This window comes from Saimiri boliviensis, chromosome 16 (genome assembly GCF_048565385.1).
Source record: "Saimiri boliviensis isolate mSaiBol1 chromosome 16, mSaiBol1.pri, whole genome shotgun sequence".
Lineage (NCBI taxonomy): Eukaryota > Metazoa > Chordata > Mammalia > Primates > Cebidae > Saimiri > Saimiri boliviensis.
Window position 1 is genome coordinate 12,571,196 of NC_133464.1, and position 13,440 is coordinate 12,584,635.

General features: G+C 39.6%; 1 protein-coding gene across 5 annotated transcripts in view; it reads left to right on the forward strand.

Annotated features, from left to right (window-relative positions):
• NALCN (sodium leak channel, non-selective) overlaps nt 1–13,440 on the forward strand; it is a 374,466-nt gene that overhangs the window by 241,731 nt on the left and 119,295 nt on the right. For all 5 annotated transcript variants that reach the window (XM_039473391.2, XM_039473390.2, XM_074387470.1 and 2 more), the window contains one exon: nt 5,810–5,884. In XM_039473391.2, the coding sequence (XP_039329325.1) occupies nt 5,810–5,884 (75 nt within the window). The remainder of the gene's footprint in view (nt 1–5,809; nt 5,885–13,440) is intronic.

Sequence of the window (13,440 nt, forward strand, 5' to 3'; positions counted from 1 at the left end):
CTTATATTATTCTTAAATTTGCTGCCAACCCCTCTCCAAGAGTTTGTTCTCAATTCTGTAAGTTTGGGCCTTCTCGTTGCAAAGTCCTGTAGCTTTTTCCCAGCAAAGTCAATGCTCTTTCTTTAGGAGTCTTGCCTTCTCGCATCCACAGCAAATACCCATGCATCTGCCATGAGGGGTCAGTGCAGCTGGCATGCCATAGCTGTCTCTGTCCTTCTGCTCTGAGGGTGGCTTTTCTCTCTTTCTCCCAAGGAAAATGTATGAAATATACTGGTTTTTTTGTTTAACCAAGGTAATAAAACATTATATACCTAATAACCTTTTGTTGAACTGCACTTAACTCTGTCTAGTTACTATTTCAGTGAGCCAATTTATTTTTTGTTATTGGGGTTTATTTTTATTTTTTTGGAGACAGGGACTTGCTCTGTCACTCAGGCTAAAGTCCAGTGGCACATTCATAGCTCACTGCAGCCTCAGTCTCTCAGGCTCAAGAAATCCTCCCACCTCAACCTCCCAAGTAGCTAGGACCACAGGCATGCACCACCAAGCCTGACTAATTTTTTTTCGAGAGAGATGGGGTTGCCCAGGTTTGTCTCAAATTTCTGGGGTCAAGCAATCCTGCCTCAGCTTCTCAAAATGCTGGGATTATAGGCATGAGCCACCACGCCCAGCTAAGCCAGTTTAAAATGGCTGCATTACATGCATTCAAAACGAAATCACACAAAGACACAGAACTTTTAAAAAGAAAAATTTAGCAGAAAGAAACTGATGTCATCACTTTGGGACTATTCCAGCCTCCCTGTCACATCCATGACCTCTGTGGCGCTCAAGACGCCTGCCCACCCTGCCTTCCTCTCCAGCCCCCAAGCCCTCTGCCTGGAAGCCAGACTCTGGCCAGACTTTCTCACTCACCAAGACCCTGGCCACGCCACCTGGAATGCCTTTCTCACAGCTCTCTTCCAAAATCAGCTCTCTCCTTGGCATCTGCATGGCTTGGGAGAGCATCCTTGGGTCTCAGTGTCTCATAATCTTCAATAAGTAGTTTTCAGAAGCTGTCTCCTGGCCCATGCGCCCAGGTGGGCTCAATGCTTCAGATGGTAACAGAACTCAATGTGTGAATTTTGGATGGGGCTTCGTTTCCGGTCCTTCTTTTTCACACTTGCATGCCTGCCCTTCCCACCACATTCTGATTTTCTTTCACTTTTCTGCTTTTTCCAGAAATAAGACTTTTTTCTGAGGTGGAGCATGAGGGAGACAGAAAGCCCTGGAGAGAGAGAGACAGACAGCCAGTTACAGTCAGGGAGAGAGAGAGAAGGAGAGGGTGTGTTTCTGTGGGAGATGCCCATGCACCTCACTTTGAGGCAATGGCAATGTTGGTACCCACTCAGGTGTGTTTTGACACCCAAGACTTGACCCTAATTCTTCTTGGAATTTGATGGGGAGAGAACCTTGCCGTGGGCCCCACATGGACCAGGAGCAACCTGAACAGAGTTGGGCAGCTGCCTCAGAGTTCTAGGTGGAGAGGCCAGGAATATCCCACAAGAACAAGTCTCCATTAGTTCCGAGTAGAATGACAGCCCTTTGTAAGTTTCCCTGAGAGTTGAGAGCTGATACATCTGTTGTGGGAACAACAGCCCAAGCCAAAGACCACGCAGAGGCCAGGTGCAGTGGCTCATGCCAGTAATCCTAGCATTATAGTAGGCCAAGATGCATGGATTGCATGAGCTCAGTGTTTGAGACCAGTGTGGCCTCGAACAAAAGAATACAAAAAAAAAAAAAAACAGTCACTGGGCATGGTGATGGGCACCTATAGTCTCAACTACTTTGAGGGCTGAGGTGGGAGGATTGCTTGAGCCCAAGAAGTGGAGGCTGCAGTGAGCTGAGATTGCACCACTGCGCTCCAGCCTGGGTGACAAAGTGAGACCCTCAAAAAGAAGAAAAAGACCAAGCAGAGAGTATAGTGGATTAAATGGGGGCCCCCAGAAGATATGACCGTGGCTTAACCCACAGAACCTATGAACATGACCTTATTGGAAAAAGGGTCTTTGCAGATGTAATTAAATGAAGGATCTTGTGATGAGGTCATCCTGGATTACCTGGGTGGGTCCTACAGCCAATGAGAAGTGTCCTTCTAAGAGACAGAAGGGCATAAGACACAGAGAGAAAACTGTGCAGATAGAGGCCAAGTGACTGCTCTTATGAAGCCACAAGCCAAGGGACAATGGGGGCCACCAACAGCTGGAAGAGACAAAGAAAGATTCTCCCCCACAACCTTCGGAGAGCACGTGGTCTTGCCGACAACTCAATTTTGGACTCTGGCCTCCAAAACTGTGATCAAATAAATGTCTGTTGTTTGAAGCCACCAACTCCATGCACTGTGTTACAGTACTCTAGGAATAGCATATGGAGGATGTCACTGGGAATCAGAGCTCTTAGCTTTGGGAGCTGAGATGGTTTCCAAGTCAGCAGAGAGAAAGCCCCAAACCCCCAAAACAGCCTCATCAGTACCCTGATGAGGGATGGAGGACGAATTACCTAGCTTGTAGTGGATAATCTTGACCTTAAACCACCCCTAAAGGAAAATGATCATTTATTCAAATGTAACTGAGCTTGAAAGGACTACACTGAATTGATGTAGCAAGATTGTGTTTCCAGCCACCAACAGCAATGGAGGGATTCTGCACCAAATTCAATTCATCTGTAGGAAAACCAAGAAATGTATTTCAGCTTTGCATAACTAATTTTATGTCTGTATATTTTCAGATATTGTATAGCTATACTACACATCAGGGTTGCTTGGGGAGAATTAAATGAAAAAGAAAGCTGTAATTTGTTGAGCTATTATTACATTTATAACGTTTTACAAATGAGGGCACTGAAACTCACTGTGGGCTGGCTGTTGCCATGTGGCTCATAGCTGGCAGAGCCTATTTGCTACCCAAGCTCTCCGACTCCAAGCACAGTGCTCTCTTCTGTCAGGCTGCCAACCTATGTCTGCTTAATCTGATGATAAACATCTTTGCAGTGAGTGAAATATCGTATTTATGTTTTTGACCAGGCAGTGCCTCACACATGCATGGACTGTTTATTGAATTTAATCAAATAACATAGCCTTGCTGTCCTTAAGTAGCCTGCCATCTGTCAGGTTTGGGGGATGTAATTAAAAATAAAATCTCCTGCCAACCCGTGAAACCTCTCCTTAAAGGTAGAGGAGAGAGAACCCAGTTTTATTACTGAATAAGCATTAATGCACTGGCAATCTGCTAAAGAGATCATGGAGACAGAAAAAAACCTCAGACTTTTATATCACTGCTTTCCATACATGTTCTCAAGATAGAAATAACTAGTCCCCAAGCAAGACGATTTGACAACACCACTTGTTAAATATAGTTTATCCTAAAGTCACCTGGTAATAACTGGGGTGGCCATCTGTGGGAGCTGATTGCCTTTATCCAAAGGAAAATTAAAACTTCTCCTATTTCCATGACAAGTAGGTAGGTTTACAACTTGGAGCCAGATGTGTAAACTCCCACCCTCCTTGAGAAGGGGAGATGGAGTCTCTGTCTTCCTTGATGTTTACATTACTTCAAGGATACAGCCCTCAAGGAAAACGTTCTTTTAGGTTGTAGAACTGGTGTGAAGCTTATTTGGATTTTTAAAGTATTTATATACATCTCAAACAGAAAGGGAAAGAATTTGCAATTCCAACTCTTCTAAAGAAAATGTTCTAAGAAAAGGGAGGAGAACCTTCCAACCTCCGCTCCCCCCACTTTTTTTTTTTTTTTTTTTTTTTTTGGATTTCTATTTGCACTTTCGCTACAGAGATAGGAAATCTGATTAAATTAGGACACAGAGCAATGCCTGCTCCAGTGCCCCAGGGTGAGAGAAGGGACGTATGACAGCCCCTCCTGCAGAAGGAAACCAACAGGTGAACATCTCAGAATCTGAGGTGAGAAATCAAGGCAAGGAAAGCTAGACTCTGCTTCTGATATTATTTTGTCATCAAGATCTTGGGAAATGGACTGAACATGGAGCTAACTTTAAAATCTCCAGTGTGGAATCCTGTCTAGTTCAGAGTAAGCCCGATGACACACACACAGTGGTGTACCAGTCATGGTGATGCTAATAAAAACCCTCTCATCTAGATCGTTCTGTATCTTCAGGTTCCGATAAGACTCCAAAGGGCAAGGCTGTTGGAAAGAAGGGTGTTGGCATTTGTCCCAAGTCAAGCATATCCCATCACAATTTAATCATGTTGATGTACTCATTAAAATTGAAAAAGAGCTAGCCATTAACTGCTGCATAATAATTTCTCTAGCTCTGGCTGAATTATCTCAACTTTCTGACCTTCATGCTTCATCACTTAATTTTAACAAATGGGAATAACTCGTTAAGAAGAAAACTGAAGGGAAAAATAGGAGTTAGGTATGAAAAAGATGATCGAATGAATGTAGGACTTCAGAAAATTCAAAGTTGAAGAGACACTAGAAAGTAAAATATTTTTTAAATTATACTATTTTGTTGTTTTTTCTTTGACTTTATTTACCTGTTCTAAAAGAAGCATACATCTTTAAAAAAAAACTGAGAAAATCATAAAACTTTTAAAAAGAGGGAAAAATTTATTATTCCAATACACGAAAGTAAGTGCCATTAACATTTCCTAAGTACCTCCTTCAAGTATTTTCTCTATTATCCCGTTATATGCATAGTTGAGCTTCTACCATATATACACTCTTATTTAGTATTATAACGCAAGTGTTTTCAACCCTTTAAAACTTCTAATGTGTGGGTAATTTATTTCCTAGCAAAAGATAACCAGTGCATTAGTTGTCTATTGCTATGAAATAAATTACCCACACATTAGACTCCTACCAGCAAATAGACTGTTTATTATCTCAATAATTTCTTAAGCTTGGGAATCTGAGACAGGCTTAGCTGAGTGTTTCTAGTTTAAAGTCTCATCAAGTTGCAGTTGAGATGTTGTCTACAGCAGCAGTCACCTTGAAGTTTTACTGGGGCTGGGTGCCTATTTCCAAGATGGGTCACTCCAGTGGCTGTTGGCAGGAGGCCTCGGTTCCTCACCATATGGACCACTCCAAAGGGCTGCTTGAGCATCCTCACAACATAGCACCTTCTTCCACCAGAGCAGGTGATCTAGGAGAGAGCAAGGGTAAAGGCACATGGTCTTTTATTGCCTAGCCTCATAAGTCACACACAATCATTTCTGCAACCTGCTGGTGACACAGGACAGCCATATTCAGTGTGGAAGGGGGGTACACAAAGGAATGAACCAGGAGCCAAGAGCAATGCTGGAGGCCATCTTGAAGAGTAGCTACCACAATGGGAACTTGTAACGCCTGCATGTATCTTATCACATAAATCTACAACAGTATTAACTATTCATGCAAGGTTGGATGTTATTTCTAGTATTTCCATATTACAAACAACTCCCTAATAAGCACCTGTGTATATTAAGCTTTTCTTCAGTAGTTCAGATCACTTTTGTAGAATATAATCTCAGAATTGGGATTGTTGAGTTAGAAAAAACCTTTTTCTTAATTTCCTTTTTAAGTTGACTTCATAAAGCAAATTGACATTTTATATTATTTCAATGAACATATGTATTTTCTTTCATGTATTTGTGATAAACACCTTGAAATGCCTATGCAATGATTCATAACTGCATGATTATTTTTCACTTAATGAATTCTATATTCAATGTATGTTAGGTAGCTATGTTATATATATATATAGTATCTTGATACTTATGGCAAGTGGGTTTTTTCATTGTTATTTAACCATTTTATAGATCCTCCTGAGTTTGTTTGTTGCTGTTATTTTGGACAACTTAGAACTTGATGAAGACCTAAAGAAGCTTAAACAAGTAAGTAATGTATGGGGAATTTTTTTTAATCTGCATTTTTTGAAAAAGGGCAAAAAACCAGGGGGCAACCCTTATGCTTAGAGGCAGTATTAAAAGAGTTTGAGCTTCAAAATAAAATGTAATAAGTTAAGGCTGTCTAAGGTGGTCAAATGGTATTAAGTTTAACTTTAATATTAACAAGGGAAACTTTCTATTGCTCTATAAATATCCTAGAAATAGTTTTATTATTTTTGAATAAAAGTAAGATGGGCACAGTATAGTAAATTGGATTTGGAGAGTGTTCTCTATCTGCCATTAAATGAAGGTTGTTTGGAAATGAGATGCCTCAAGACCAGATTGCCATTTTGCATAATTATATGTAATACTCTTTATCATCATCATAAAAATATTACAGTCTATCTGCCTGATCTCTAGACACTAAAGGAGAATTTAGTCTGGGTGGCCATAGTGATTATAAGAAACATAACAGAATAAATGATCAAATATGTGCCCAGTTACTTATGAAAACAGACTGGATGTCATCATGGTGAAAGTCATACCCCCAAAATGAAACTCGAAATGTGTGAAGGCTATGTTCTTAATGGCAGGAGGATTACAGGTATAGTCAACCGTTCCCATAGTTTCTGTTGCATGGTTATCTGGCTTGAATATTTGGCACTGTCAAAGAGTATAGACCCTTTGAGAAGTAGAGCTCACAAGAAAATGGGACACTGGGTGGGATGTTCTTGTATCACCCTCCCCAACACTGAGAGAATAGTTGAGATGTTAGCTACCAAACTTACTCAACTGTTATAATGTTGACAGAATCACAACTGTTATAATGTTAACAGAACCATGGCTCTTAAACTTTCTATTTGGAATTATAAGCAGGCCCTCCATATTTGGAATTTTCCAAAGCTCTCTATTTTTAACAAAGCAAAAAGTATAAACTTTTTAATGTTTTTATCTACCTTATGATCAGATTTGGCATTTCATTTTATTACTCTTCTCTTTAAAGCCTATGCTTTTAACAGACAGTATCAATAAGAAACACACACACGCACACACACACACACACAGAGAGAGAGAGAGATAGAGAGAGAGAGAGAGACGTTATGAAGATTCCTACTCGGCTCAGACCAAGGAAGATTTTGAGTTCTTCACCACCCTCCAGCTACCCAGGCAAATGGGCATCTTCCCAGGTCTGCTGGAGATGATGTCTTCAACATCTTTTCACTCTGTGGTAGCAAGGATAGATTTTTCAAATGAGAGTTGGGGTATTCTTTTATGTCATCAATGAAAACACTTTGTGTGGCTTCTACTTGCAGAAAAAATTAATAGGTGAGTTCAGAATCGAAAGTGACCAACCATGTGATTAGACATGACCAACAAAAATCTGCTGCAGTCGAACCACCTTAGTCCATGCTTTACAAATCTGGGGTTCAGCTGGAGCTTCTCCTTCATCCCGTGTTTACTATGCCCAGATACTTGCTGTCCTCTGAGAGAGTACATTACAGTATGTATTCCGTAGATAAAATTTAAAATATCCCTTTTTTTTTCTAACCAGTGCTACTGCCAGGTTCCATATGCTTTTAAGTAACCATATAATTCCAGCCCTCATTTATAAAACAATTTTTCTTCTGGAAAGCAACAAAATAAACTTGTATGTAGCAATTTTTTAGGTTTATGGATTCAAACCTAACGATATTTTGCAGTGTTAACATTTTCAATATTCTAGATTATTTATATATACACATATATGCATAGCCTACTTAAATTTTTGGTCATCTAAATATCTAGTTGTCACAATAGGCATTTCATTTTATTTTTATCTGACCCAAATTGAAAAACCAACAATAAAAAGTCAGGACTTTAATTGGCATTGACATTCTTCCTGAACTATAAAGTTTTAATAAACTGTATGACTCTTCACTTCGAGTAAATGTCATTAGTTATAAAATGGCTTTTAATCACTTGCTAGATATTAGTGAAGCTTTTTGTTTCTGGAAGTTCTGTACATCAGAACTGGTTATTCAATTGCACTTGCCTGCAATTTGGACCATATACTCTGGGTATTTGGGCACTGAAAACTCCAATCATAAATAAAGCAGCAGTTCCATCTGTGTTAGTACTTTTTACACTGTTCCTTATTCATGATTGGACTAAAACTATGTAGCTATTAAATTCTTCTATTAATTTCATACTTGAAACTCATAGAACCTGAAATTAATTCGTGCAAATATTATTAACCTAAGTTAAAGTGTTCCTGGTTAACTTTCTCTAATTTTTGTATGGTTATGTTTTATGCTTTCACTAGTTTTTAAAAACCGTGTCATTTTTTATGTCCCTAATTTTTCTTATTTTCAGTGATCTTGGCCTTAAAGGTAGGGCTCATTTGTATCTTTTTAAGAATACACACATTCGCGTGCATGCACTTTCCTATACACACATAGTATGTGTGTATTTGTGGACACCGGAAATTTTTTGTAGATACCTGAAACTTTAGGCTGCCTTTTACAGATTCTTTTTAAAAAACAATAAAATTATTGCACTGAATATTTGTTTAAATTGTCCATGTACAGATCCAGCTCTTAAGATTTAAATTTACATACTCTATTTTTATTATTCCCAGATAGAGGGTAGAGTGGAGGAAATGTCCAAAAAAGTATTTGATTTCCTTAATGTTTCAAGTTTCAGAAAGCACTATACGTTCCGAATTTCTTCTCTGTTCAGTTCAGCCTTTTTGCTTCTTTACCACTTCTGCCAGTCTATAGATTCTCATGGCTCTGGTGATAATGGTTGATTCCTTGCTCAGTATCAAGTGTTTTATGTTTTCACCTATTTTTCAAAACAACCCATTCAATGCAAGTATTATTATTATGTCCCTCTTACAGATGAGAAAACTAAGACACAGAGAGGTTAGGTAACTTGCTCCAGGTTACACAGCCAACAAATGTCAGAGCTAGAATTTGAACCTAGGCAATTTGGACCAAAAGCCCACATTCTTAACCTCTAAACTACATTGATTCAAACTAAAGCTATATAAAGGCCAAACATGAGTCCTGCGTACCGTGGAGGCTCACTCATAGCACTATTAATTATTTGTTTATAAATAATAATGTTGTAGATAACAAAGGCATCATTATATTCACCAAGTGAGCTGCTAAAAGGAAGGGTGGTTTCTGAGGAATAGAGGTGAATGCAGCAACCCAGTTATTAAAACCAGCCAAATTAGATCTTTGTTTCCTCTCAAACCTCAGAGGATCTAATCAGAGTCACTGGAGTTACGACCTTGCTGCATGATGGCAAAACCACTCAAGGTGCCTCTTCTTAGTGATCTTCTTGGAGTGATGATCCTCCTCAGACGCCAACATAACAGGCTTACAGCAGAGCAACGTTTTAGTGACTTTAGTGTCTTGTATTACAGCTGTGTTTTTAACTGTGTTAATATATAAAAGTTGGTTCATAGGCTTTTTTCAAGAATAATAAAAACCAGTGCCAGTTACCTCTGGAATGGGGGTATTAACATGCAGCACTCAGTAGGAATCAATCGAGGAAGAGGAAGCAGCCCTCGTGCTGGGAGAGGAGAGGCCACCCTTCAGCTAAGGATGTGAGATGGTAATAGAAAGTGAGAAGGTGCTAGTGACGAAAGTAGAATTGAAAGGAAGGAAGAAGTAAAATAGAAAACACCAGATATGAAATAAAGGGTATGAATATAACCCAGTGATAGAGGTGCAGGAATCTGGCCAAATCCAGAGTTAGGAATGTGACAGTCAGTGGCCAAATGTCAAAGCCCACCAGGGCCTTTCTCTCAGAAGCTCCCAGGGGGCAGGCGTGGACCGCATGATGGATGGTTGGTGGGCCCGTGTTCTCCTGAAGTAGAAGCATGGTGCTGTATGTCTTTTCCCATTATATTTCGTGTGCATCAGAGGTGGTTTCTAGCCAAGGACTGCCCAGCTCTAGGGGTTCTCATGAGATGCTGTGGTGTCATTTTTAATACTTCAGGAAGCTGTAACAGAATTGTGCATTTTCCTAATATAAGCCTGCTCCTGCTAAATAAAATGTCAAGTTTAATACTTTTAGCTGGAAATCTGAAAATTCTAAGTGGCAGCACTGTTTCCTCAATGCTGTAGTTCTGAAGTGTTTTCATATATACTTTTCTTTAAGCAAATTTGTTTAAAGCTACAGTGAATTTCTTGTTTCTTGATCAAGGCATTTTGGCAGGAAAAAATGTTTGGGTTTTTTTTTTTTTTTTTCCGAATCCAGACAAGAAGATAAAAGGGCTTTTTGCCCACAAATTTTGAGAGGTTCTGCTGTGTTTATTCCCATCACCTCTCTCCAAGATATCACCAGTGTGTGCCATGATGGTCACCTCTATGGCTTTTTCTTTGTCACCTCCCACAATTGTGTTTCAAAAACTCACCTCAATCATGTAATCACATGAAATTCCTCTATTGCTCTCCCTGTGTGTTATGTATAGGACACAAATGATTCCTAATAGCAATAGGGCAGCATAATCTTTTCATAGCTGCCATCATTTACATGACCCCCACATTGAATTACATAGAAACCATATTTCTCTTTTCAGCATCTCCAAAGCCAGTGCAGAGACCCGGGAAAAATATTTATGTGTGTGTATATATTTCATACACATGTGATATATATGTAACATGTATGTGTATATCTTATATTAAATACAAAAATATATATTGCCATTTTGTATTACATATATGTAATATCTATACATATATGTATATATTAAATATAAAATTATATTTAAATATATTTAATATATGACATACAAATTGTGTGTGTAATATATAACAAAAATATATTTCTTATATTTAATATTCATCATATATATAAAACACTATTTCTGCATGACATCTAAAGCTTGACGAAAAATGAGATTGTCTGTGAATGTGTGATTGTGATGAGCTGAGGAGAATCCCGATAAATCAGTCGGTATAGCTACTACAACAAAACCCTTGACCTAAAAGATGATGACCTTGAAGCTCAAGTAATGTAGGATTAACACTGGGGAATGTAGACAGAGTTTTGCAAGGTTTGAAGATGAAGAGAATTCTTGCAGCTTTAATGATTTTTGCAAATTCAGTGCAAGATGGATATAAAGGGTTTTCTTTTAAGCAGTAGAAAATTCATTAAACTTTGAGGGAAGGAAAAAACCCATGAAGAAGCCTCAGGGGAAGCATCATTGAAAAGGGAAGTATAGATCGTCTGTTTAGATTAAATTCAGAGCTGTGAAATTGAAAACTGTTTCCCCAGCTCTGTATCCAGTCTCATTTGGATTCTGGTTCCAATTTGATGATGTTTGGTGTTTGCTAGAGTCCGCTTCATCGTGGTGGGTAGATATTATATATTAAGAATCATTCTCTCTTACTGACTGATTTTTTAAAACAAAAACCACAAATATCTTATATTCTCTTTGTTAAAGATGAACTACAGGTGAATGTTTTTCTTTAGACTTAACCTGTGTGATAGTTGATTTTATGTGTCAACTTGACTGGGCTAAGGGAAGCCCAGATCGCTGGTAAAGCATTGTTTCTGGGTGCTTGTGTCAGTGGTTCTGGAAAGATTTGCATTTGAATTGGTAGACTGAGTAAAGCAGACCCCCTTTCCCAATGTATATCATATGTTCCAAAGCTTTGAGGGCCCAAATAGAACATGAAGGTGGAGGAAGACTGAATTTGCAGTGTCATTGCCTGCAGTATGTAAACAACCTTCTCCTGCCCTCAGGAATCCCCGTTCTTAGACCTTCAAACTGTTGCTGTGGTTTCCAAAGGTCTCCAGCTTGAAGAGGGGAGATTGTGGGATTTATCAGCCTCCATAATTACATGAGCCAATACCTTAAAATAAATATTTATGTGTATTTTATTGGTTCTGTTTCTGTGGAGAATCCTGCCTAGCACACCCTGAAGCTCTCATCTGCATCTCTGTTTTGTCGCCTATACTGAGCTCATTCCAGATTGAGGGCGGCAGCAAGGCGGGAGGGATGTTGTTGGGAGATGCCGTTCAGCTGAGCGCTGGTTGCATCTCCTGACGTTAGTGGAATCTTCAGTCTTCTCAGCATTTTGTCAGTCTCTCATGAATGAACTCAAACAAATGTAATTTTAAAAGATGGATATGGCCGGGTTCGGTGGCTCACACCTGTAATCCCAGCACTTTAGGAGGCTGAGGCAGGTGGATCACACGATCAGGAGACCATCCTGGCCCAAATGGTGAAACCCCATCTCTACTAAAAATACAAAAAATTAGCCAGGTGTGATGGCATGCACCTGTAGTCCCACCTACTTGGGAGGTTGAGGCAGGAGAATCACTTGAACTCAGGAGGTGGAGTTTGCAGTGAGCCAAGATCACCTCTCTGCACTCCAGCCTGGGTGACAGAGAGAGACTCCATCTCAAAACAAACAAACAAAAAAGACTGATATAACTGTTACAGGAGCAAATGCTATCTATTGAGAACTACCTTCTCTAGGCTACTTTATATTAAATTATCAAATTTACTCCTAAATATTAAAAATCTGGCAACTAACATTCAGGGCAGTGAATCTCTTGCCCAAGTCCACACAATTCATATGTGCCTGATTCAGAGCCATAAAGGCTCTCTGACGCTAAACCAACGTCCTTGCCGAAAGAAGACGTGCTGCTGCAGAGAACCAGCTCCTTCATTTATAACGAAAAGCATATCTCGGAAGTGGATTGGATGAGATGCTTGTGCAATTTGTAGATCAGCATATTCTCTCCCTACGGGTGTACAAAGAAGGAGCCAAATTATAATCAGACTATAGCTTAGTGAGCCAGGAATCAGTATGGGAAAGGAGGAGAGAAAGGTTGTGTGTTTCAAATACATAGACGACGGTTTGATGGGTGCAGCAAACCACCATGGCACACGTAAACCCAAGTCACAAACCTGCACATTCTGCTCATGTATCCTGGAATTTAAAGTAAAATTTAAAAATAAGTTATATACATACATGTATGTGTATATATATATTTTTTTATTGCATTTTAGGTTTGGGGGTACATGTGAAGAACATGCAGGATTGTTGCATAGGTACATACATGGCAATATGGTTTGCTGCCTTCCTCTCCATCACCTATATCTGGCATTTCTCCCCATGTTATCCTTCCCCAACTCCCCACCCCGCACTGTCCCTCCCCTAGTTCCCCCATACAGACCCGAGTGTGTGATGCTTCCCTCCCTGTGTCCATGTGTTCTCATTGTTCAACACCCGCCTATGAGTGAGAACATGCGGTGTTTGATTTTCTGTTCTTGTGTCAATTTGCTGAGAATGATGGTTTCCAGGGTCATCCATGTCCCTACAAAGGGCACAAACTCACCGTTTTTTATGGCTGCATGGTGTTTCAATACATACTGGCATAGGCTAAGACAGGCTGAGATCATCTGAGGTATCTCTTTTACAGCTGAGCTATTAGTGACCCGGAAACTAAATCTACTCATTCTGTGAAACTGGGGTCTGGACACTCATCTACTATGCTATAGATATTATGTCAGGGACCAGGGACATGTGATGGTCAGGACAGTCTCTACCCTC